Source organism: Kogia breviceps, chromosome 14 (assembly GCF_026419965.1).
Source record: "Kogia breviceps isolate mKogBre1 chromosome 14, mKogBre1 haplotype 1, whole genome shotgun sequence".
Taxonomy (NCBI): domain Eukaryota; kingdom Metazoa; phylum Chordata; class Mammalia; order Artiodactyla; family Physeteridae; genus Kogia; species Kogia breviceps.
The window spans coordinates 18,395,382-18,420,313 of NC_081323.1; the positions used below are offsets into that span (position 1 = coordinate 18,395,382).

Here is a 24,932-nt window from a genome sequence, read left to right on the forward strand (position 1 = left end):
GGACGGCGGGAGCACACCCGGCGGGGACCCGCGCGGGGCCAGGTGGAGACCCGGGGGCCGCGATGGGTCGCCGCCGCCTGCCGGTCTGGCTGTGCGCCGTCGCGGCGCTGCTCTCGGGGGCGCAGGCCAAGGGCACCCCGCTCCTCGCGCGGCCCGCGCCGCCCGGTGCCTCCCGCTACAGTCTCTACACGACGGGATGGCGCCCGCGGCTGCGCCCGGGGCCGCACAAGTAAGCGCGGGCCGCGCCGCGGGCGGGAAGCGGGAGGTATGGGCCCGGGTGGCGCTCCCACCTGCCCCGGGCGCGCGCGGGGGCCCCGGGCAATCCAGGAGGAGCCCCCGCCCGGGCTGGCGCCCCACGCTCCGGGGGGCTGCGGGGCTGACGAAGGAAAAGAAGCCGAGGGGGCCTGGCGCGGCGGCTGGGGTACTGGCAGTGCCCGCGGAAACCTTTCCAGCGAAGTAACATTTTCCAGCTGCGCTGTGTGCAGACTCCGGGCGCAGTGGACCAGGTGGAGGGAGAGGAGGGAGGGCGGGCGGTCCGCGACGCGGAGCACGCGGGGCCACCCCCATCCCATGCCAGGGCCTCTCATCTCTCCCCTGCCCCGCCAGGTAGGAGATTGAGGCCGTGCGCCCGGCAGCTCGACCCCTCCCGTGCTCAGCCTGGAGCCCTGCGACCCTTTGGGAGGCCCAATGTGGCTGGGCCGCAGAGCTGGTGGGGGCTCCTGGGTCCTGGGCCCGTGTTGTGGCTCCAGAGTCCAATAGTAGTCCACAGGTGGTCGGCTTATGCCAGGCAGCAGCCTTCCTACCCCTTGTGTCCTCCCCTGCCTCAGCTTCTGGTCTTTAGTAGCTTCAGGTGAGTTAGGGCCTCTGCCTGGGGTGCTAGCTGAATGTGAACTCTAGCTGAGTTTGAGAGGTATTATAGGAGGAATGTACCCAGCCCATGTCTGACACTCAGTAGGCCTGGGCACATCAGAGCAGGCTTCCTGGAGGAGGTGGTACAAAAAGTGATCTGAGAGGAAGGAACCAGAAGCAAAGGCAGGGGTGGGAAAACTACAGGGTGGGATGTATTTCCCCAGGAGTCAGTCGGGAGGAAAGATGAGGAGTGTGGTCTCAAAGGCAGTATGTTGGGATCTCAGAAGCTTCAGTGCCGAGATGAGGAGTTGAGAGCCAGTGAAGGAGTTGGAGGAGGGTGGGGAGTGTGGCAAGGCTCTTGAGGGGGATCCAGGGTGGGCCTCTTCCCCAGGCAGGGAGGCAGTTGCACTGGGCTCCTGGTTCAGTACAGCACTTAATTAGCCCAGTGACCAGCCCAGTGGTGAGGCTGGGATTGGAGAGACCAGCAGTGGGGCAGGACCCCAGGCCAAGGGCCCTGGATCCCAGGAACAAGAAGGGACAGAGGAGAGGTGGGAGTCTGGTTTCCTCCCTAGGCCCACAGCTGGGGGAGAGGAGTAGAAGCCTCCGTGGGCCTGGCACAGGCCAGATATTCCAAGGATGCCATTTCCCCCTGCAGGGCCCTCTGTGCCTACATTGTACACAGGAATGTGACCTGTGTCCTACAGGAGGGAGCGGATAACTACATAAAGGCTGAATACCGGCAGTGTGGATGGGGGCCCAAGTGCCCCGGGACAGTCACGTGAGTGCACCCCCATCCCACTGACTCAGGATCCCTGGGCATAAACCCCAGGCCTGCCTTCAACTGAGGGTAGCAGCCAGCTCCACAAGGGTTGTAACTCCTTGGACTCCAAAGAGCCTACCCCTGCCCCAACACAGGCCATTTGGAGGGGGCCGGGTGGGGGGAGCCAGGTCAGGCTTGGTTGGAGCCCCCAAGGGGACCCAGGGAAGGGCTCCCAGGGGAGAAGCAGCACAAGGCAAGGAAGAAGCAGCAGAGGCAAAGGGGGGTGGCTGGGGGACAGGGGAGAGCAGAGTAACACCAGCAGTGGTTGATCCCTGGGTAGACCCAGGGAGGGTTGTGGTGACTGTGGAGAAGGCAGGCCAAGGGTGAGAGGAGGGAAGCCAGATTTCTGGGGCTTCAGCCAGACAGGTGGGCTGTGAGGACGTGTTGCATGCAGGTGTGATGCGCGGGTCTGTACTTGGAGACGTTCAAACATGTGTCTGAAAACAGACCTGTTTATTCCCATGTGTCAGTGGGTAAACAGGTACACGGCTGAACAGGGGAGAGAGTACACGTGGTGAGCTCTGCCCTGCACCCCTGGGCCTTCCCCGCTGTGCTCAAAATCAGAGGTGCCATTCCGCCAGCTTCCAGGACCAGAGCTGAATTCCCAGAGTAGGCCAGGAAGGAGGGGAAAGAACTAAGTGGCCCCCAGGTAGGGAGTGGCCCCCAGGCAGTGTGAAGGGCTGCCTGCCCCAGCTCCAGTGCTGTACCCCTCATCCACCCAGAAGGAGGGCCTGGGGTTTTGTCAAAAGTTTTCAAGGTACCCCCAAAGCCAGAGTGGAATTTCTGATGGCCGTATGAGCCACAGGTTGTCCAAGTGGTCTTGGGAGTCTTGAGGCTAAATTCCCACTAGCCTTTCCCCAAGCAAACAAGATGGGGCAGGGCTTCTACCTGCCCCCTCCCCTAACGCATCTCTGAGCCTCTGCAAGGCCTGCTTCCACCCCACCGCCTGTCACCTTAAGCACAGAAGAAGGAAAGATGCCGGTGGTGTAGTGAAGCTGGGAGACATCTAGACCTTCTGCCAGTGTCTGGAGTGGCCCTGGACCCCAGCCAGGGGGCAGGGTCACTCGCCAGGAGGCAGGAGCCTCAGCCCACAGGTACAGAGCCCTGCCCTCTGCCTGCCCCTGGCCCAGGTACCGCACGGTGCTCAGACCCAAATACAAGGTGGGCTACAAGACAGTGACGGACCTCGCCTGGCGTTGCTGCCCCGGCCTCGCTGGAGAAGGCTGCCCCGAGCATCTCACGGACCACGCGGCCACCCCACCTCAGCCGGAGCCTGAGCCCCAGGTTCCCTCGGGGCAGGTGGGCCCAGGCCCCAGGCCCCTTCCTTCTAGCAGAGCAGCCTCCAGTCCCCACGGTGAGTCTGCCCATGGAGACCCTCGCCAAGGTGATCAGTATCTGGGGACTGACACAAGCTGGCTGAGCCTGATCAGGGCTGGGGAGGGTGCATCTCGTGCTGGACGTGAGGGTGAGCCCCCAGAGTATGGGGGCCCTCCCACAGCTGGGGGAACCATACCCAGCAAGTTTGGCTCAGACCAGAAAACCTCTTGGGTGGCCCGGCAACAGGACAAGCTCAGAGAGCCAGGCCAGTGATGACCCCGGGGTTCTCTCCTCGTCTTTCCCAGGAAGGAAAGGCCCAGGGCTGTTTGGTGAACGGCTGGAACGCCTGGAGGGTGATGTCCAGCGCCTGGCACAAGCGTATGGTACCCTCAGCGGCCTGGTAGCCAGCCACGAAGACCCCAACAGGGTGACTGGTGGCCCCAACGCTCCTGCTGCCCCTGTGGGCTTTGGGGTCATTCCTGAGGGGTTTGTGAACCCCAGAGACAGAGCTGGAGGACCACTCACTCCTCCTCTGGATGAGATCCTGAGCAAGGTGACAGAGGTGAGCAACACACTCCGGACCAAGGTGCAACTGCTGGACGAGGTGCATGGACTGGCCCTCGGCCACGAGGCTCACCTGCAGCGGCTGCGGGAGGCCCCCCCATCTCCGCTCACCTCCCTGGTGCTGCTGGACGAGTATGTGGACCGGCGGCTGCGCCGACTCTGGGGGAGCCTGCTGGATGGCTTCGAGCAGAAGCTGCAGGGTGTCCAGCATGCGTGCGACCTACGGGTGCAGGAGGTGCGGCAGCAGTTCGAGGAGGGCCAGGCGGCCAGCCGGAGGCTGCACCAGAGCCTGGATGGCCGGGAGCTGGCTCTGCGCCAGGAGCTCTCACAGCTGGGTACCCAGCTGCAGGGCTTGGGCGTGGCTGGCAGGGGCAGCTGCTGTGGCCAGCTGGCCTTGATCAGTACCCGCGTGGACAGCCTTGAGAGGAAGCTGCAGGCAGTGACCGAGGCCCAAAGGGGCCACAGCCCCCCCGATGGGAATGACCTCACGCGGCTCTCTGCTGCCATGCTCGAGGGGGGCGTGGATGGGCTGCTGGAGGGCTTGGAGACCGTCAACAGCACAGAGGGTGGAGCCAGGGGCTGCTGTCTGGGGGTAGAGGAGGGGGGCTGGGGTGTGCGTAGCTCCCACACCACGCTGGAAGAGCGTGTGCAGAGGCTGGAGGAACGCCTGCTGACGCTGGCTGGGCAGCCGAGCCACGATAGCGCTCCTGCAGGCAGCTCGGCGCGGCCCCTCGTGCAGACGGAGCTGGCCGTGCTGGAACAACGGCTGGTTTCACTGGAGGCCTCGTGTACCCCTAGGACCACCCTAGCCATCCTGGACAATCTCGTGGCTGAAGTGAAGGCCTGGCAGAGCCGAAGCGAGGCCCTCCTACGCCAGGTGGCCAGCCATGCGGCCCTGCTCCAGCAGCTCAATGGCACCGTGGCTGAGGTCCAGGGGCAGCTGGCAGAAGCAACGGGCAGCTCCCTCCAAGGCGAGATTACCCTGCTGAAGGTCAATCTGAACTCTGTGAGCAAGTCGCTCACGGGCCTCAGTGACTCTGTCAGCCAGTATTCGGATGCCCTCTTGGCTGCCAACACATCCCTGGATGAGCGGGAACGCAAGGTGGAGGCTGAGGTCCACGCCATCCAGGAGCAAGTCGGCAGCCAAGGCTCATGGCTTCGGGCCGGCCACAGGCAGGTCCTGAGCCTGCGGGGGCAGCTGGAGCAACTCAAGGCCGGCGTGGCCAGTGTGGCTGGCGGGCTGAGCCGCTGCCAGGACACAGCCCAGGAACTGCAGCTCGCGGTGGGCCACTTCGACCAGAGGGTGGCGCAAGTGGAAGGTACCTGTGGGAGGTTGGGCCTGCTGGCTGCGGGCCTGGACAGCTTGGCGGCCGAGTCCCTTGGGCCCAGGGAGGGTCTGTGGGACCACGTGGACCAGCTGAACCGCACGCTGGCCCAGCACGCAAAGGACATTGCCCGCCTCCGGGATGACCTGCTGGACTGCCGGGCCCAGCTGGCTGAGCAGGTCCGGGCAGGGCAGGCCAACTAGGTAGGCTGGACAGGCCAACCCCCTGATCCCGCCAACCCTGGGGACCCCCCCCCCCCGAGCCCAGCCTTGCCTAGCAGTGCCTCCCAGCCTCCCCTGGCCAGCGCGGATGCCATTTCGGAGGGCCCTGAAGGAACAGTGTTGGTCCAGCTCCACCTGGCTGCCCAGGCACCGATCGATATCCACGCTTGGTGCTGCACCAACTGGGCAATTCAGGATCGCAGTCAAGGCCAGTACGTCATGCCTGAAGGCCAGGGTGGCTCCAAGAGACCGCACGGTCTGCAAATTGCTCTTCTGCAGACACACCAGTTAGCATCTGTGCAGACCTTCAGGTCCCTTCTCAGACAGCAGTCTCTCCGCATCTCCCTTTGCCCATGGACAACAGCTCCAAGCCCTTAGGTGCTTGGTCCCCCTGTCCCCTTGGCTTCTCAGCCACCTGGGCTTGGTTTCTTCAGGAAGGTAGTGCCTACTGGCACTGTCCTCCCACCTGGCAGCTTCAAGGATGCTGTTTCTGAACTAAGGACCGGAGGTTTCCACCACCCTACACGTCCTTCAGGACAGAACGGAAACACAAGGACTCAGTGGAGAGTTCTCTTTATTCCTTTTGATTCTCTCCCAAGGTGAGGGCTTAAGCATCCGTGGATTCCCGGAGGAAAGGATGGGGTCCAAGTGATCTGTTTGGAGACGCCTCCCACTGTAATTTATCCTTTTCCTTCCCCTCCCCAAAGATGCTTTTGGGGTACTCTGGTCCCCACATGATCCTCTCCTTCCCACTTGGGGGAGAATCTCCCCCCACCCCAGGTTAGGGCCTCTCTCCAAAGGGCGGCCCTCATGTACATCATGGCCTGAATGAGGCCAGACCCTGGGCAGGAGGCCACAGCTGGAGGGAAAGGGCTCCAGGCCTAGTTTCCAACATCCTTGGAAAACCCCAGCCCTGCCCGGATGTTCACAAGGTGGTGAGAAATTCAGGTATGAAAACATGAGGACGCAAGCGTTCGTCTGGCCTGCGTACGCCCCAGAGGCCCAGCCCTGCTGAGGCTGCCAGCCTCAGTTTCCCCACGGCAGCTCAGGCCCTTCCGTGCTGTTTTGCAGGTTCCTGCGGCCCCACCTTCTGGGTTCCTGACATTTGGTGTTCTGTCCTCCACTTGGGTGCCGTTGGGGGAGGGCAGGCCTGGATTAAAGCTTTTAGCCTGTCTGAAGGAACTTTCTTCCCCAAAGGCAGTAGGCGGGAAGGCTGCAGTGGGGTGTGAGCCCTGCTGCCCACAGCTGCTTGGGCAGGAGCTCACTCAGCAGCTGTGCGGGCAGTGAAATGACTGGCAAAGGCTTGGGGAGGCCAGGCACCTGCCCTGGTGGAGTTTGGGGCTGTGTCCTCAGCGGAGGTGTGGGGAGGGCCAGGGATGGTAGCTGGGTGTGTACTAAGCCAAGTGGGAGCCACACCCCCTCAGCCCTGGCACTGCCCTGGGATCCCCCCCCTTCCCAGATGTTGGAGGGGCCATAGAGTATCTGGGGTTGGGATGTGCTGAGATAATCAGGGCACCAGCGTGGGAGAGCAGTGATGTCTGGCTCCAGAGCTATGGGAAGGGGCCAGGGCTATGTAGGGTCTAGCTTCAGAGGGTACGGTCCAGGCTCCCTGAAGTGGGTCGGGGGAAGATTTTTTCCCTGATTGTTGGCTGCCACCAACCCTTTCCTGGGCTTACAGGTCTCAAGCCTCGTAGGGGCCTTCCCTCTTATCTCTGTCCTATCAGCTGAGGCAGGGTCCCAGGGTGACAGGGACAGATATCAAGGCTATGGAGAACGCTGCAAGGACCCAGTCACTTAATGGCTACAGGGCAGGGCCACGCTGAGGCCCGTAGCACGGCCCAGCTAGCAAAGGCAGGGGACAGGAGAGGCCACAACTAGCCTGCAGCCCCCTCCTCCCCTTCAGTGGGTTGGCCCTGCAGCATCCAACTTCCAACCCCCATGCCCTGGGACACAGTTCTGGGGAGCAGCCAGGGCTCATTCAGGCCAAGATGTCGAGGTCCACAGGGGCCAGTGGCTCCCGCCAGTAGCAGAAGTTGCTGTATTCAGGGCAGGCCAAGTCTGTGCTGGGGCCACGGGCCACAGGTGGGAAGAGGAGTTCAGCCACCTCACTGAGCCGTTCGTACCTACGGGCAGGAGGCGCTGCAGTGAGCCTCGGGTGCTGCCGGGCTTCGGCCCCATCACAGCAGGTGGAGACCTTGCATCCTGCCCGGGAGCCCTGGACTGGGGAGGGGGTCCCTGGTGGGGGCGGGGTGGCATGGCACTGGGTCCCAGGGAGAGGCTAGGGTGTGGAGGCACGTGGCAGGGTTTGGCCTCACGTGGACTTGTGATTCTTCATGAGCTCCTGGCTGAGCTCTCCCCGGGCGTTGACTGTGAAGATGCGGGATGTAGGCAGGCCGACCTGCCGGTAGGCAGTGACATCCTACAGGAGACAAGGAGGGGTCGGTGGGCTGGGAGGTGTGGAGAAGGTGGCTCAGGCCCCCCGCCCCCACCGTGGAGGGGACACTCACATTGGGCCTGTTCCCAAAGGCGGCATAGAAGGGCTGTTCCTGGGGCAGAAAGAGCTGCTGGATGTCACGCAGGCAGGCAATCTTGAACACCTCCGGTTTCTTCTCAATCACCTCCCTATGGCAGTCAGGGCCATGGGCAGGGAGGGGGTTAGCGACCAGAGGATGGCAGGGTGAGGTGACAGTGCTGGTGACAGGGTCTGACCCAGTGGACACCTGAGCGAGGCCTGATGCTGGCCTGGCCTGGGCTGGGCAGGGTTGGCAGTGGGCCTGTGCAACCAACCCCCTGCTGGGCTGTGGGCTCACATCCCATGGGGGGGTTACCTGTGCAGGGCGGTTACCTGTGCAGGGCGGAGAACAGGCTGCTGGGAGACAGCAGGATGGGGCCCTCGGGGAGGCCACAGCCCCGCTTGCTCACCCACTGCAGGTACCCCTTGGTGAGGTCAGCCATGCCGATGGCCCGTGCCGAGCAGTACAGGAACTTGTACCCATTTCTAGGGGTGCGACAGAGCGGTAGCACAGAGCCGTCAGAGACCAGCCATCCCCCCCTCGCCTTCTGGGCTTCGGCCAGCTCAGCCCAACCCTGGAGCCTCTGCAAGGAGGGGACTTAGGAGAAGAGCTGAGCCAGGGCTGGGAGGTAGAAGAAGCGTGCACAGGGTCCTGAGGCCCAGGTGGACCAGGATAGGTGAGGACTTGGGCAAGTCTGTAGGCTTTGCCTACAGCAGGAAGGCCAGCAGCTAGACTCAGAGCCCGACCACAGCCCCAAGAGACAAGTCTTTCACAGGAGAACTGAGGACCAGTAGGTCTCAGCACACCAGGGGCCTGCCCCAGTCTCCTTCCCTGTGGGTCCCCAAGCCTGGCTTCCCGGGGCTGAGGCCAGGCCATTCTAAGACATCTTGTCCCTCCCTCCCTCCCTGGGGTCCCACCCCAGCCCAGCCCAGGCACTCACAGGTGGATTTTGTGGTAGAGACTAGTGATGCCCTGATGTGTCCAGTCTTTCCCCAGCTGGGGCAGAATGTGGCCTAGGGCATCCGACCTAGACCCACAGAGTGACGGTCACGCCAAGGCAGCCCCACGTGGCCCTCCTGCTCTGTGGGTGCGGCCCCGCCCCCATCCCAGGATGGCCCATTTGGAGGGGAGGGCCTCTCCCCCTGTCCCCCCTCCCCCAGCACAGAGGGAGGCGAGTCCCCAGGCCCTCCCTCTCCCCCTCCACAGCCGACCGGGTCTCACTTGGTGATGGTGCCATCGATGTCTGAGATGATCATCCTGTCGTCCCATTTCCACAGGTAGATGGTGGCCCTACAGCGGCAGGTGCCCTGGTACTGGGTGGTCACGCTGAAGACCACCTTGTTGGCACCTTCTTGCAGGTTCAGGCGCCGCTGAGGCCAGGTAAGGGGGGGACCTGTGAGCTGCCGCAGCTGGACGCTGTCTGCCCACTGCCACCGCCCCCCCCCCCCCGAACTGTGGCCTTCCATCTCCACGGGCCTCTCTTTCTCCTGTTCCTCCCAACTCAGGAACCTCCCTGAGCTCATCAGAGACAGCCATGTGGGCAGAAGGGGGCCGCAAGGAGGAAGTGAGAGGTGCTGGTGGGGCCTGCAAAGCTCCAGGCGCAGGAGCTTTGAGATGAGGCTCACGGACCAAGCCTGGCCCATGACCCCGTCCAGGTTTCTCAGGTCAGCCTTGGGGCCAGCACTGCTCTGGCCAGAGGGACACCCTACCCCACAGAGGGGCCCTGTGGGGGTCTGCACAGGCAGCCTCCGGCCTGGGGCTAGGGTGCCTGGGACATCTCCCCCCTAAAGCGAGACCTAGCCCTGTCCTTGGTCCAAAGATAAGGATCTGGGCAGCTCTTAGCCACAGCCTGTGATCTGGCTGACCCCGAGTTGGGTGTGAGCCCCAGGGAACCACACAGAGGGCAGCCACTCTGTACCAGGTGCGCCAGACTCTCCTGGGCGCCTCTCTGACCACAGAGTTCCACTCAGGAAGAAGACATTACAGGAGCCACAGTTACTCAAAGGTGTGACTTGGGGGCCTGGGGTTGCCAGAATCTGAGAGGCTGTCATCGGCCGTTTGGTCCCTGTAGCTCCCAAAGGCAGGCCCAGCAGCAGCCAACCCACCGCAGGTAGGTATTTTAAGATGACGTAAGAGGGGGCTTTTCTAGCGAGAACATCCAACAGAGAATGGGCTGGCACGTGAAGAAGCGGCACAGAGAGCTGTCCCCAGATGACGCAAGCAGAGGCCGGCAGGCGGCTGCCACAGGGATGGATTCTGGGCTTTGCTGAACACAAGCCATTCCTCAGCCGGGCCCTGAGGGCCTTGGGAACACAATCATCTCAGGCCCGCCACTCCCACACCTGCACACACTTACAATCTGATTGGAGGAGAGGCGGAGAGACTTCTTGTAGGTAGGAGTGTGGGCTGGAGGCGAGGGGCGCGGGGAGGGGGCCTCGTCCTCACTGCTCGGGGCTTCGGTCTTCTCCCTGCGGGCCGCCCGGCGCTTGAGCCACTTTCCCCAGCCAAGGCCTTCACTCCTGTAGATGCCCACCCCTCACCCAGGCCGCAAGGCGCCTGCTACTGGTCCTGCCCCTCTAAGGACCCCTCCCTCTAGGTGCCACCCATTTTGGGGGTGGCAGCAGACATCAGGATACAGGCCAGTAGTCTACACCCAGAACGGTGACTGCAGAGCTGGAGCAGAGACCCGGGGCGTGCAGCCCCCAGGCCGCTCTCCATAGCCAGGATGCTGGTACCTGCTTTGGGGATGTGTATCAGATAAATCTAGAATTGCATCATGGCCAATCCCACCTGCTGTGGGAGGCAGTCAGCCCGTCCTTGATCACCCCCCACCCAGCCTTGGACATTCTGGGTCACTTCAGACGTGAAAAAAGGAAGCAAGGTCAGCTGGCCCCTGGTGGAGAGAGGAAGCCCTACTCCGCCTTCATATGGTAGCCCTTTGTCTGGGCACCCATTCCAGCCCTGCCACTTCCCGGCTGTGAGAACTTTGGTGTATCTAGGTTTTCCCATCCGTGACATGGGGACATGTCCCAGGAGGCAGAAGAGGTGTAGAAGTGACTGCAGAGGGACAAAGACATGCCGTGGCAGGGGAGGGGTTCTGGCTCCACCCCCGCTCCCACAGTGATCTTTCCCAGGCTGGGCTCCAGCTGCAGAGCCCCAGGCAGGAGATCCAGCTCACCCCAGCTGCTGCTGCTGCTGCACTGTGGCTTTCTCCCTCCGGGCACTGCACTGTGGGGAGAATATCCATCTAGTGAACCCCGCCTCCTGCCTGTGCCGGCCCTGCCCTGTGGACATGACCCCCCCACCTCCTTGGCCGGAAAGTCCCTGCATCACCAGGAAAACCACCACCGCCCTCCCTTCCGGGGCATCTTTTCCTTCTCCAGCTTGTCCACGGTGCTCTGCGGGCAGATGAAGGTCATGGCATTTTTTCCTGTACCACACAATCCCACCTTACGTTGCCCTTGGGGCCCCCATGGGCCCAGAGTCTGGGAATGACCCTACAGCAAGGTGCTACCAACGTCTGGAGGCTAAAGAAGCATACTCACCCCCATCTTGGGATTCTGAGCACTGATTCAAGGAGATAAGCATGGGAGAACAAGGGCCACTTCTGCCCGCCTCCACTCCATCCCAGCCCTGACCACCCCCAGCTCTTGCCCAGCCGTGGCCTGGCCTCCAGATGTTGTGGATCAGTCTCCCTACTCCAGTAGCTAAAGGCAGCGCTTTGGGAGATTCTCAAGGTCTGCGTCTCCCTGCATGATGCCACCAACTGGTGGCAGGGACAGTCTCTAGTCAGTACCACCCTCAACCTCCAAGACCAACAGAGGCAATTCCTAAGGTCAGTGATCCATCCCGTGAACAGCCTCCCTCTCTGCTTGTTACCGTCATTGTCTGGTGGGGACAACGTGACCCTGTGAAAAATCCTGATTAGATTTGTGCTAGATAAATCCAGGGAGGGCCCAGGCCCACCTAGGAGACATATCAGCTTCCTGCAAACACAGAATGGAGAACCCAAGTCAGGAGGAAAACAGCCAGGGTGTCCACTGGGGCTGGGAACAGGCTGGGATGGTTTCCCCTAGGTGGTGGGTCTGTCTGGGTAAGGTGAGGAAAGCCAAGCATGGGGGGACCCTCTCTCTTCCCACAAGCTCTGGGTCCTTGCTCAAACCCAGAGCCAGCCAGAGGACAGAGCTGAGCATCACCAAAGGGAGGCACCAGCTGTCAACATCAGGTGAGTGATGTTCTTTGGCAAGCCAAGCCAATAATGATGGGCCAGACCAGGGTGCGGCACTGGATGGCTCCCAGAGGGGCAGAAGAGGCAGGTGCAGGCCAGCCCTGCACAGGATAGAGGTTCTGGGAGGGACTATAGAGGCCAGTCCTTCCCACCTCTGAACATCTGCACATGCTGTTCCCCACCCCTTCCCTACTCATCCTTCAGACCTCTACCCGGTGAGCACTTGCTCAGCAAACCCCCTGCTGGAGGCTCTCAAAGCACCCCAGGCCTCTCCTTCCCAGTACTCACAGCTGAATTTTATATTCATTTGGCTGAGTCTTTGATTAACTGTCTTCCTAGAAGGGCATGACTGTCCCCAGTCTGGGCCTGGCACACAGTAGGTACTCAACAACTGTGTGCTGATAAAGCAGCCCAGCCTGGAGAGGGTCTCAGAGGAGAGTGAGGGGTAGGACCTCCATCTCCCAAGACTGTCTCGCAGATCCAAAAACCTCCTGTTGAAGGCATGTCCCTGTCGCCTCTGGTTTGTCCTGAATTCCTTTGAAGTAAAGTCTAAATCCAATCCAAATGGATTCAGCCATGCCAGGAAACCAGGGAAGCGGGGGGGTGCTTTGTCCACACAGCCTGGGGCAAGGCTTCAGATGACCTGGGTTTCTTCTCTCAGAGTGGGTCCTGCAGCCCCAGGCCCATCTCTGCCCACCCTCCACTTCCTTGTCAAGGGCCCCCGACCCCAAGGCTATGGCCACGTCCTCCAGGAGGCCCAGGGGTGCTATAACCATTACCTCGGGCAAGTTTTTCTGGAAGGCTTGCAGGGAGAGGATCATGGAGGCGGCTACAGCCCAGTTGTAGTGCCTGGAGAGACAGATAGGGTGTTAGGGCCGTGGAGGGCAGGGCGATCCAGCGGCCCAGCCCCGGTACCCACTTCTCATTGATCTTCACCACCAGGTTCGGGTCGTCCAGGAGGCCGGGGTTTTGGGCGAGGTCCTGGTAGGAGACGATGTGCTGGTTGAACTTCTCTGGGCACAGAGGCAGAGGGCGAGGGGTGAGGCCAGCACATCCCACGTGACCCGTTGCCCCCGCCCCTCCCGGCTGCCCCACCTCTGCTGCTCAGGCCTCCTGCAACTTGGGTCTTTGACTTAGCAGGGCTCCTTGCTGCCTGGGGTTTTGGCACCTGATGGTCCCACCCCAGGCACTTGCCATCCTGGATTCACAGGATAAGTCACAGCTTAGCATGACTTAGCATTTGCTTCACGGGGTCTTGGAGATGCCCAGCGCTTGCTGGCCGAGGGTGGGCTCCACAAGCCCCAGAGTCATGCACACCTCTGCTACTCCCGCCCTGCCCCCTGCCCCCCGCCCCAGGGTCTTCCCTCTCTTCTCCCGTCCCCTGGGCTCAGTGACAGTCCTTGGAGGGGTGGGGGGGGCCACAGTTGAGCATACCCACAGAGATATCTCCGCTGTCAGCCAGGCCCCCAGAGAGGGACAGCACTACTGTGTCTGCTGTGTCCGGAGTGGGCTCTGGCTCCCGCTCAGGATTGCAGCCCCCCAGAGACTTTTGGCTTCCGGCTTCACTCCACTTCCTGGGCCCCAGCCCACAGTCGCTGGGGACAAAGGGGCCAATAGTGACATGAATACAAGGAGGCTGGGAGGAGGGGCTGGAGCCCTCCCAGGCCCCGGTAGCCGATTCCTAGCCCCACAGGCCCCAATCCCAGGACACCCTGGCGTCCAGAACCCAGGCACCTCTGGGGGAAGTAAAGGGCTGCATTCTCAGAATCCAGGGAGGGCAAATCATCCAGGTAGATTTCACTGGGGCCCAGGTGCTGGCTTCTCTTCAGGGAGCCTGAGAGCAGAGGAGGGGACATCTGTAGACCTAACCCGTGAGGACTACTGTTGTGAGCAGTGTGCCTTTGAACGCCTTAAGGTGGCACTGTCCAGTAGAACTTTCTGCAGTGCTGGGAAAGTCCTATGTCTGCACTGTCCAGTAGGGTAGCTGCTGGCCACACAAGGCTGTTGGGCATACTTAAAATGTGGTGTGATGGGGCTTCCCTGGTGGCGCAGTGGTTGAGAATCCGCCTGCCGATGCAGGGGACGCGGGTTCGTGCCCCGGTCCGGGAAGATCCCACATGCCGCGGAGCAACTAAGCCCGTGAGCCATGGCCGCTGAGCCTGTGCGTCCGGAGCCTGTGCTCCGCAACGGGAGAGGCCGCAACAGTGAGAGGCCCGCGTACCGAAAAAAAAAAAAAAAAAAAAAAAAAAAAATGTGGTGTGATGGAAAAATAGCATTTGAAGTGTTATTTAATTCTCTTTTTTCTTTTCGCCACGCCGTGTGGCATATGGGATCTGAGTTCCCCAGCAAGGGATCGCACCCGCACCCCTTGCAGTGGAGGTATGGAGTCTTAACCACTGGCCCGCCAGGGAAGTCCTCCAAGTGTTATTTAATGTTAATTAATTTAAATTTCATTTTAAATAGCCACACATAGCCAGGAACTACCCATCTGGAGAGCACAGGTGCCAGCTTCCCCTCCCAACCCTCTCCCTGGCCTCGCTCAAGACACACCAGCTGCCTCAGTTCCTAGACATGAAACCTCTCTCCCTCCTCATGGCCTTGCCTTTCCCTCTGCCTAGATTCTCTTCCCATAGTCCTCACTTGGCTGGATCTTTACGGCCCACGTCTCAGCTCAGGCATCACCCGCGCAGAGAGGCCATCCCTGGCCACAGGATTTAAATAGCCCCCGTCCCAACCAGTGATTCTGTCCTGCGTCCCGCCCCCCCCAACATCATGCTTTTCCTGTTATGCGTCTGTCATCTGTCTGCCCCTCTGGACTGTGAGTCCCATGAGGGCCGGGGCCAGAAACTGTGCTCGGAACACAGTAGGTGCTCAAACATGCTTGAAATTCCAGAGTCCACCCAGGGGATAATGTGAGGACGGGGAAGCAGTGGGAGGGGTCCAGCCATCACTCACCTTTCCTCCTGGAGATGCCCTCCGGCTGCCCTGTACAAGTGGGGGCCTCCAAAGCAGCCCAGCTCCATGACTTAGAGGGAGGAGGGAGGCCCACATCCCCAGAACTCTGAGTCTTGGTTTCCTCTCTCTCAGGGGGTTGGAGAGGGGGACCCACCAAAACAGGCAACTCCACGTCAGGGTGAAGAAGGTGGGTGCCAGGCCCTGTTTGCAGGATTGGAATTCCCGAAGGGTCCACGCCAACCACAGAGGCAGAGGGGGTGCTGGGTGCCCCCTGAGGTGGAGAGGCTGTCTTGGAGCTGCCATCCGGGACCACTGAGGACTTGGGCCACTCAGCTTTGCCCGCCTTCAATCAAACAAATGGGGGAAGACAGGGGTGGTACAGGGCCTGCCCCCTACACCCCATAAGGCCTCAGGGAGGTGGCCCAAGTCTCAAGTCACTCCAGTCCTGACCCGCAGGGGCCACGGAGCCACTGAAAGGTAAGGATGGAGGGTTGACACAGGAGAACTCACCTTAGGCAGCCTCCCCCAGGCCCACTGCATGTGGGACTCAGCTCTCAGGGGGATGGGTTCGGGGATCCGCAGCTCCAGCTCCGAGTCACTCTTGGGGGATGTTAGCCCACCCGTTGAGAGGCTGCAGGAAGCAAGAACTCAGAGGCCCCCAAGCCAGCCTGCCACCCCCTGCCGCCCTCCTGGGCCTGGGAAAAGTTTTTCTGCAACACGTATTTATGCCTGTGTTGGATCCAGAATGTATAAGGAACCCCTATAAATCAACAATAAGAAGGCAATCCAGTAGAAAAAACAAAACAAAACGAAACAATGGGCAAGGTTGTGACTTCTTAATAGGTATAGGGTTTCCACTAAGGGTGATGGAAAAGTTGTGGAATTGGATAAGGGGTGATGGTTGTACAACACTGTGAAATACTAAACGCCACTGAATTGTGCCCTTTCAAATGGTAAATTTTATGTTACGTGTATTCTACCACAATTTAAAAAAAAGGGCAAAAGACTTGAATGTCAACACTTTACTGAAAAGACATACAAATGGCTGGTAAACACAATAAATATGTTCTATGTCATTATTCATCAGAAAAATGTAAATGGAGAGCCCTCTGAGACCTTGGCTTTGAGTCTCTGCCTGTAGCCCACCTGGACTCTCACCTGGCCTGGAGGGGCCACTCTCCATCGGAGTAGGGGTAGATGTCTTTCGGCTGCGGTGAGGACTCTCCTTCTGGCTGGACACTGCTGTGGGACCACAGGGAAATAAATGGTCACTGATAGGACAGGCAACCTGGGCAGGGCATGGAAGCCTGGACATCAGGGGCTTGATGAAGCAAAGCAACTAAAGGCCAGAGAGGTCAAGGACCTTGCCCAGGGTCACACAGCATCAGCAGAGGACACTGTGCTTGAGCCCCAAGTCGCGTACCCCCTACATACCCTGGGGGCTCCGGCCTCGGCTTTTCCAGCAGTGATAGCTCACTCCCAGTGCCTGCCTCCAGCTCCTCTGAACTAGAATCGGCTGCCACCGTGTCCTCCTTCCGCCTGGGTTTCCTCCTGCGACGCTTCTTCTTCCACCCCGTGGGGGCTGTGCCCGTGATGCTGGCCTCAAGTTCGCTGGCTGTGCCCAGCTGGGAGTCCGAAGGGAACCCAGACAGGCCCCCCCAAGGGATGGGTGATGTGCACAGGTGGGGAGGCATGTCTTCCTGTGGAGCAGACCAGGGGCAGGGCTGAGGGGTCTGCAGCTTGGGGGCAGGGGGTAGGAAAACAGGCCTGGAGGCTGGACAGAGCCAGCGGTAGCATGGCCTTGTAACTGTCGCTGGCCTCAAAGTTCCCTAACAGAGATAAAGCGGCCCCAATCCCAGGGGTGCCTGCACCTCTGGTAGCCCACGGCAGCCACACAGTCCAGACAGAAACCTGGGCATCAGCCTCTCATCTCCCCTGCCCACATCTACCACAGCAGACACCTACTTCTCCTTTTAAGACTCAGCCAGGTGTCACCTCCTCCAGGAAGCTTGCCCTGACTTTTCTCAGCCTCAGTTCCAACCCCTTTAGCTGCAATAACCAAATAGTTCTTTCGTCTGTTGTTTACATGTCTGTCTCCCATGCTAGTCTGGGAACCTCCTTTTTTGGCAGGGGTCACCCCTCATCCAGGTCTACTGCGGTGTCTGGCATACAGTACAGTATGGGCTCAGTTAAAGTTTGTCAAAATTTTAAACACCTCTACTGGCTTCTGCTGGGCCCCGCCTCCCTTCTGCAGACACCCCTCTGCTCCTCCCCCGCTCCCACACTTCCATGTTCCAGCTGCCCCAAGCCGGCACCAGATCCACAACAAGCCATCTTACGCTTTCCAGTCCCGGCCGTTGCTCGGCACCCTCCTCCTCTCCAAGCTGCCCAGGGAGGGCCTCCTTTTCCCCCTTCAGGGGCCCAGCTCAAGTGTCCTCTTCTGAGAAAACGTCCCCCAAAGAAGCGCCAGCCCTTCCTGCCCGCATGCCCCCCATCCCTCCCCAGGGTCCACCAGCACATCCTGATGCCCCTGCCTCAGACCCTCGCCGATGGGGTCCTCCCCACGGTGGGGACAGTGACAAATCCCCAGGCCCCGCTTGGAGGGAGCGCTAGTGAAGAGACAGGGCCGGGCAGGCCCAGAAGCACCTACCACATCGCTCTCCAGCTCCTGGATGAAGAAGGCCTCCCCGCTGTCCCCCAGCTTCATGTGTAAGTCCACTGGCTCCCCATTGATCTCGATGTCTACCTGTAATGGGGTGTGGTGGGATGGGGGTTCCCACCGTCAGATCTTACTCCCATGCTTCAGTTCGCTGGACTCCCAGCTGGTCCTGGAGACACAGGCTCCCTGCTGCCCCAGAGCACTGCACTTTCTGGAACTCTCTCCCCCCAGACCTCAGGGAGCCCCCTGCTCCCCACTCTGAGGGGCTCTGCTCACCATCTCAGTATTCTTGTTTATGCCTTGGTTTCTGTGTCCCTCTCTCTCCCACGGCCCATAAGAACAAGAACACGATCCAATCTTGTCACTGTGTGTCCCCAGCCCGCAGGAGAGTGCCCAAACATTTGTGGGTAACATGAACAACAGTATACAATGACCCTTTCCTGGGCACTTCGTCCAGTGTGTTACATAGACCATCTTTTTTTTTTTTTTTTTTTTGTGGTACGCGGGCCTCTCACTGCTGTGGCCTCTCCCGTTGCGGAGCACAGGCTCCGGACGCGCAGGCTCAGCAGCCATGGCTCACGGGCCCAGCCGCTCTGCAGCATGTGGGATCCTCCCGGACCGGGGCACGAACCCGCGTCCCCTGCATCGGCAGTCAGACTCCCAACCACTGCGCCACCAGGGAAGCCCCATAGACCATCTTGTTTAATCTTCACAGCAACCCCTGGCAGTACCTCCCATCATTATCCCCACTTTATAGATGAGGAAACTGAGGCTCAGAGGGGTTAAGTAATTCTCTGGGAATTACTAAGAACCCAGAAGATCTGAATCCACAAAGCAAGCTCTTAACCACTTAGCTACTGTCTCCCGCAAGGTTACACTCTCCCATTAGGACTCTGGAAGATTCACAGTCACCCCAGTGTGAAGGGGGTTTGGGTCCACCCAACCTCTATGCACACACCAGAACTCAGTGCTAACAAAAATCTGTCACGTTCACCTGAGCCCCATGAAGACGGTGCTGGTTTCCTAAGAGTAAGGAGGTAATTTTTGAGTTATCACCCCCATGCCTCGCCCTGGGACAGTGTTATCACCTCTTATTTAATCACCAGGTAATGAGAGTGTATCAATTTGTTCAGGTGAGGTGACTTACCAGGAACACACAGGTAAGGTCTCAGGAAGCTGGAGCCAGGTCTGATGGCCCCAGTACAGAAGGCTGCCCCGCTGTGCTGCTTCCAGGGGAAAATAGGGGCCCTTCTGGACCAAAAACCCCAAACCAACCCAAAACCTTCCAAGAAAATACAAAAGAAGGGAAGCCTGTACAGAGGACACATCCCTGCCCCAGGGAGGTTTGGTTCGTGTCCTGGGACTGCGGTGACTACCCCGGCTTCCTGAGCGCGCCCTGCCGAGGTCCCTCTACAGACATCACTCACCACCTTCTCCCGCGAGTGCAGGACGCCCAGCTTGCCGAAGCGCACGTGGAAGGGCGAGCACCGGAAGGAGCCGTCTGCCTGCCTCACCACCAGCACATCGATGCCCCCGCTCAGCATGGCCGGGTTCAGGCCCCGGTACAGCCCCTTCACCGTCCCAAACAAAGTCTCCGCCAGCTGCCCCACGTAGTTCATGGCTGTGCTGGTAAAGCGAGGTGGCGCTGGGACCAACGCCTGGCCCACCGGCCTCCGTACGGGGGCTCCGCAGCCGGACCCCTGGGACCCCAGGCTTACAGCGTGTGGCCCTCGGGGTGCCTCTGCAGATGGGCAGCAGTGATGGGGTGGGAGGTGCGCCTGAAGACATGGGCTCTAATCCCCACCGGCCGTGGGGCTCTTGGATGGCCACTTTCCTTCTCCAAGGGCTGCTGCCCACATCTGTCAAATCAGGGCACCAGGGTAAGGCCAGCGGGGTGCTGTGAGCCTCTAAATGCCATGAGTAATGATAATGACCGCGGCTCATTTCATCTTTACAACAACCTGTCAGGCTGGCCGAGTAGGTTTCATTATCCCTGTTTACAGACAAGCCAGCTGAGGCTCAGAGAGGTGGAGTGACTTGCCCACGGCCACATCACTAGTCAGGAGAGGAGCCAGGGTTCGCATACAGGCCTGTGTGATTGCAGGGGCCTTGGTGTGAACCACTGGGATGGCAGGCACCCCTCCCTGGGGTGCAACGAGGGGCAGCCTCATGACAGATCAGGCCCAGGGCCCTGCTGGGTAACAGGTGACAGTCCTGAAGGCTGATCTCTTTCCAGGAAGTGGGGAGGAGGGAGCCTCAGTTTTTCCATCTGAGAAATGGGTTCAGCTGTCTTGCTGCCTCCTGGTCCTAGGAGTTGGAAGGGACCTTGCTGGGCTATTGTGGCTAATTTGTGGGGGACTAGGGGTGGGGGTACCCCAGGTACCTAAGGCTCTGCCCAGCTCTCAGATGCTTGCAGTAGGGCACCCCCTACAGCTGGGCCCAAACTACAAAATTTAAGGCCCAAACTACAAAATTCTTCACAGTCTCCCTGGGACATGTGGGAAGCCCGTCCATGGCCACAACCTGACCCCAGTGTCTCTAGGACACAGTTCTCAGCCCCTGAGCCCTACTCCTCAGACCCACATTCAGGCCTTGGGCTGGACCCTGGCCCATCAAAGCTGTTCCTTCTTCCCCCAGCCAGACTGGTTCCTCCAGCTCTCCCACACCAGGCAGAGCTGGGTGAGCCAGAGGCAGGAGCTGTAGCAGCCGCGGAGAAGAGCCAGGGCCATAATGAGAGCCATCTCTACCCTGGCATGGTGCCCACCCCACCAGCTTCAGCTCGTCACCCCTTCCCTGCTGGCCTCGCCAGTGGCCTATGCCCTTCTGGCTGCCAGGACCCCAAACCATCCCAGCTCCACAGGGCACTTCCCTCTGACCTTGCATTAGAACCCCTGGAGGTCCGCCTGCCCCGCAAGATCACCCTTCAAAAAACTCAAGTGACTTATCCAAACCTTATGAAGCTAATAGGCCATAGATGGGGGAAGGGAGTGATGACTCATATCCTGGTTTCCTGATTCCATACCATGGTTCCCTCCCCTCCATGGTCCGCAGACCACACCACCATTGTCTGCAGAGAGGGCCGCCCAGCCCCCAGCCCACCTCTGCACAGCCCTGTAATGCCTCTAATGCCTCGTCACTCAAAATCTGGTCCAGGGCCCAGCATCACCTGGGAGCTGGTTAGAAACGGAGAGCTTCACAAACATAAGGTCCTGTGAGATTTGCTAAAGTGAAAATTTGGGATAAAAAATGAAACTCTTTGGACTCCTAAAACGTCACTCAAATTGAATACATCTTTTTTTTTTTAAATTTTTTAATTTTTTTTTTTTTTGCGGTATGCGGGCCTCTCACTGTTGTGGCCTCTCCCGTTGCGGAGCACAGGCTCCGGGCGCACAGGCTCAGCGGCCATGGCTCACGGGCTTAGTTGCTCCGCGGCATGTGGGATCTTCCCGGACCAGGGCACGAACCCGTGTCCCCTGCATCGGCAGGCGGATTCTCAACCACTGCGCCACCAGGGAAGCCCTGAATACATCTTTTATCTGCAAGGCACCTGCTATGTGATAGGTGAAAACTCCCACTTTGGTTTCTCCGTCCCTAACACCAAAGTCTGAATACGGGTCTAGGGAGACAGACCGACTGACCAGGAGAGACGTGGTAGGCAGGGCTCTAGACCACTGTGCCCAGGAAAAGCAGAGAAGACTCCAGAAGCTTCTAGGAATATAAAGAAGCACGCATGGGAGGGGCGCGCCGGGAGTGGGGGCAAAGTTCTGCCCAGCTGGCAGCCCAAGTCTGAGCTATCTGCTCTGCTGAGAGCTAAAGAGCAGGCGGTGGGTGGGTGGATGGGGAGGGGGCAGAGGAGACAGGCTCAGCCCCACCCACTACTGAGCTTCTCAACTTCGCCACCCCTGCTGCTTGGGGCTGGATAATTCTTTGTTGCAGGGTTGGCGGGAGTGTTGTAAGACGTTTAGCAGCATTCCTAGTCTACCCACTAGATGTCAGGTAGCACCCTAGCCCCAGCTGTGACAACCAAATTGTCTCTAAACGTTGTCAACTGTGCCCTGCTGGACAAAATTGCCCCCAGTGGAGAGCCACTGAAATAGCAGAAAGAGCTGAATGGCAAAAGGAGCACCTGGGGGCACCTGGGTCCTACTCTGATCCACCCATGGAGTACTCTCGGGCAAGTAACTTGCTGGCCTCAGTTTGCCCTTCTATGAAACGAGGGCTGGATTTCTTAGACCTTCTCAGCTCTAATGTCATGGGAGCCTAGAAGTCATTCCTCTCCTTGCTCCTCCCGCCCCACGAGTGGATGCCCCCATCTCTGCCTGCTTAGCATTGTGGAGAGGGAGGGGGACTCCTGTGAGCCAAGCCCTGGGCTCCTCTCCGCTACCTGCACCCATCCCTGAAGGCATCTCCTGCCCCCAGGACCAGCTCTGCCTCCTTGGTCTGCTCCAGATGGAGGAGAGCTCCTCTTGGCTCCCCTACACCACCCTTCACCCCCAAACTAACATGTCTAAAATCAAAGACTTCATCTTCCCCTGGGGAGCCTGGTCAGCTGAATTCCTCTCAGGACTCATGGGTACCCCTCCCTCCCAAGCCCTCTGAGTCCTATTCCCCAATTTCCTGTTCATCTGGCCCCTCCTTTCTCCTCCAGGTGCCTAGGTCAAGGCTTTATGACCAATGCCCACATGCTGGGTAACAGCAGGCACTGTGGGTAAGGCATGAGACTGTCTGGATTCTAATCCCTCCCTGACACTTACCAGCTGTGACCCTATGCAAGTCATTTCACCTCTCTGAGCCTCATTTTCGGCCTCTGGAATGGGGATAACATAAGGGATGCATGAGGAATTCATGACATAATTCGTGTAAAGCAGTAGCATGCAGTAAATGCCCACCCACGCCACCTGGCAGCAGCAGCATCGTTTTTGGAATCGTGACAGCCCCACTCACCCGGGCTGGTCCTGAGGGCACGACAGGTCAGACTCCAATGCACTGCCCCTGCCCTGAGTTGAGAGTTTAGACTTCTTAACTTGGCATTCAAGGCCCTGCATGATGGTGGCCCCGCTGTTTGCTCCAGGAGGGCCTCAAGAGGTGCCCAGGCCTCAGAGCCTACTCCGGGAACATCCACATGCCTCCCAGGCCTGCACACAATCCCACCACAGGAAAGCCAGAACAAGCTGACCTGGTTGTCAGCCCTCAGCCTTTCTGGGCTCCCAGGTTCAGGGAGGGGTGGGGATGTGGCTCTCCGTGTAGGACCAGACAGAGCAGGCAGATCAGTGCTGCTATTGCCCTGGAAGGGAGACAGCTCCACCCAGGATCCCCAGTAGCCTTCACAGCTACTTCATCTGACCTGACCAGTCTCAGGGCAGGTGGGCAAGGGTCAGACCCTGTTTTGCAACAGAGGACACTCAGTACCAGAGAGGGTGGGTGTTTTCCCCAAGGTGACACAGTTAGTCTGGAGTGAAGTTGGGGTGAAACTTTCCCCTGAGAGGTTTTTACATCTCATTCTCTCCCGATCCCACATTCTGGATGTCCGGGGCGCCCCGCAGCCCCTGGATCGGGGAGAGGGATGAAGTAAAGTCGGCCCCTCAGGCCCGGGAACGGGAAAGAATGAGAGTCAGATGGACGGGGCAGGGTGGGGCGGGGGAGAGGCACCTCATCTCTGGCTCTAGTTGGGCCGTACCTGAGGAGCTGCCCACTGGACTCCGGGCCCCGGAGCTGCCGCTTCTACCTGAGTGCACAGATCAGCAGGTGTCTTCGGCCCCGCACTCACTAGGCACTTCCGGCTCCTCTAGGACTGGGTGAGATCCCGGTTCCGCCCCTTCCACGAGCCAAGGGCGGCCTCTGCAAGTCCCAATCCGTCTAGACTCCACCCCCCAAAGAGACCCCGCCCCCGCCCAGTCCCCACGCCCAACGACGTCCTTTCACCTTATAGAGTGCGGGGCGAGGCCAGGCTCCAGGCTCCGCCCACTCCGGCTCCAGCCCGTCCCGCCCCGCGCCCTAGCGTTCCTCGAAGGAACTTCCCAGTGGCCCGCCATCAGCCCCACCTCCAGGAGCGGCGAAAAAGCAGACTTTCCAATCGAGCCGACCTAAGCCTTCCTGGCTTTGCTCCTAGCTCGCTGTGTGACTTTGGTAAATTCTCTCCCCAATCTGACCCCATTTTTCTACTTTGTCGAAACGGGTAGCGACCTTGCAGGATTTTCGAGATTACCTGAAATGACTTTGTGAGGCACCTGGCGCTCAAAAGTCCGCTTTCGGGGGCAGCTTTGACTCCCACCCCCCCCACCACCACCCCCAAGGCTGGACCGGTCCCTCGTATTATACACTCACAGAGCCCACAGCTGTAATTTCATATTCGCTTGAATAACTATTTGATTATTGTCAGCCTCTCTGAATTTGAGTTCCGTGAGAACAGGTCGCGTTCATCCTTACACCCCAGTGTCCAGTTCAATCCTGACACACAGCAGGAGCTCAATAAATGCCCACTCTCCATTCCATCCAGTTGCTGCCCTGGTGGAGCGGAAGCGGGGTCAATACCTCCACTGGCCAGCAGAGGACAGGCGATGACCAGCCTTCTCGCCCAGTTGCGCATCCTCTCCGCCGGCAGGCGCCACGAGGGAAACAGTAAGCCCCGGTGCGCGCAGATTTGGAGAATCGAGGCTTGGGCCAGGGAATGGTTGTATCCTTTGGATCTGTGGTTGGTGGCTTGTCCTGTACCAAAGACGTCTCCCACAATCTGTGAGGATGGACGGCCCCTGCTAAGAAGATGCTCCGAGAAAGGTCAGGAGGTGAGGGAGTTTGCTGTAAAGAGGGTGGGAACCCAGGAAAAGCTCGGAAGGGTGGGGTACAATGGCAAAGAGCCAGGCTTAGAAAGTACTGGGCGGTGGGGAGTGAGAAGTGTCCGCTATTGTTCTGACTCAAGATGACACGACCTGTCTGGAAGTGACTGGCCTCAGTTGTCCTTGCTTTAGCAAAAGTCATTTGATGTCAGTCCTGAAACCAGGCTGTGTCTGGCTGGTATCTCAGAAGAGCTCTGATGGGAGCAGAGCTATTTTAAGGTGGCCAGAGGACAGAGCTATGCCGCAAACATGTCTGTGGAAGCATTGTATATAGCTACTATATTCAACAGTGAAAAACTGGAAACATCAGGAACCCTTCAAGGGTGGCTGGGAGGGAAGGAAGGACAGATCAGGGGTTATGGCTACAGATGCCACAGTAACGCTACCTCTTTGAGCCTCAATTTCCTCATCTGCAAGATGGAGATAAAATCTACCTTGCAGGATTGTATTGTGAGGATTAAGCAGGATGAACTAAATCAGTAGTTCTTAACCTTGGCTGCATACTGAAGTCACTATGCCTTTGGCAAATACTGATGCCTGGGGTGTGGAAATTAAAAAAAAAACAACAACTCTCCAGCTGATTGTAATGTGCAGCCAAGGCTGAGAACTACAGAGCTACATAAGACGCTGCCCACAGTGCAGGGCAAA

General features: G+C 59.3%; 3 protein-coding genes across 7 annotated transcripts in view; 2 read left to right on the forward strand and 1 right to left on the reverse strand.

Moving 5' to 3' along the window:
* Positions 1-6,270, forward strand: EMILIN3 (elastin microfibril interfacer 3). Of its 2 annotated transcripts, XM_059038597.2 has the most exons (4): positions 1-229; positions 1,505-1,627; positions 2,800-3,023; positions 3,292-6,270. In XM_059038597.2, the coding sequence occupies exons 1-4, from the start codon at positions 63-65 to the stop codon at positions 5,076-5,078; spliced, it is 2,301 nt and encodes a 766-aa protein (XP_058894580.1). In that variant the 5' UTR covers positions 1-62; the 3' UTR covers positions 5,079-6,270. The 2 variants fall into 2 exon arrangements, with proteins under 2 accessions (XP_058894580.1, XP_066869535.1); XM_067013434.1 differs by lacking the exon at positions 1,505-1,627 and having other exon boundaries at positions 8-229.
* LPIN3 (lipin 3) lies at positions 5,654-23,248 on the reverse strand. 2 transcript variants are annotated; one of them, XM_067013435.1, is made up of 21 exons: positions 23,129-23,213; positions 22,396-22,448; positions 19,170-19,310; positions 18,879-19,077; positions 17,443-17,538; positions 16,227-16,492; positions 15,951-16,034; positions 15,303-15,423; positions 14,793-15,135; positions 13,572-13,671; positions 13,272-13,432; positions 12,757-12,850; positions 12,617-12,686; positions 10,788-10,837; positions 9,966-10,077; positions 8,831-8,979; positions 8,550-8,636; positions 7,942-8,094; positions 7,604-7,718; positions 7,412-7,515; positions 5,654-7,219 (listed from the first exon to the last, which is right to left on the reverse strand). In XM_067013435.1, exons 4-21 carry the CDS (start codon positions 19,068-19,070, stop codon positions 7,075-7,077), a joined length of 2,442 nt encoding a protein of 813 aa, XP_066869536.1. In that variant the 5' UTR covers positions 19,071-19,077; positions 19,170-19,310; positions 22,396-22,448; positions 23,129-23,213; the 3' UTR covers positions 5,654-7,074. The 2 variants fall into 2 exon arrangements, with proteins under 2 accessions (XP_066869536.1, XP_066869537.1); XM_067013436.1 differs by lacking the exons at positions 18,879-19,077; positions 19,170-19,310; positions 22,396-22,448 and having other exon boundaries at positions 23,129-23,248.
* An 822-nt stretch (positions 23,249-24,070) lies between these two features.
* ZHX3 (zinc fingers and homeoboxes 3) overlaps positions 24,071-24,932 on the forward strand; it is a 139,870-nt gene continuing 139,008 nt past the window's right edge. For 2 of the 3 annotated variants that reach the window (XM_067012081.1, XM_067012082.1), the window contains exon 1: positions 24,071-24,225. The gene's annotated coding sequence lies outside the window, so the exon portion shown is untranslated. The remainder of the gene's footprint in view (positions 24,226-24,932) is intronic. The other variant, XM_067012086.1, reaches the window with a different exon arrangement.

Bases quoted from the DNA above. Each gene is read 5' to 3' on its own strand.
- EMILIN3 (XM_059038597.2), top strand. From the start codon at position 63: ATGGGTCGCCGCCGCCTGCCGGTCTGGCTGTGCGCCGTCGCGGCGCTG. The intron at 230-1,504 runs GTAAGCGCGGGC...TTCCCCCTGCAG, and splicing joins CTGCGCCCGGGGCCGCACAA to GGCCCTCTGTGCCTACATTG. The intron at 1,628-2,799 runs GTGAGTGCACCC...CCCCTGGCCCAG, and splicing joins AAGTGCCCCGGGACAGTCAC to GTACCGCACGGTGCTCAGAC.
- LPIN3 (XM_067013435.1), bottom strand. From the start codon at position 19,070: ATGAACTACGTGGGGCAGCTGGCGGAGACTTTGTTTGGGACGGTGAAG. The intron at 16,035-16,226 runs GTATGTAGGGGG...GTGGTCCCACAG, and splicing joins CCGAGGCCGGAGCCCCCAGG to CAGTGTCCAGCCAGAAGGAG. The intron at 13,433-13,571 runs GTGCCTGGGTTC...CTTTGTCCCCAG, and splicing joins GCCCTTTACTTCCCCCAGAG to CGACTGTGGGCTGGGGCCCA.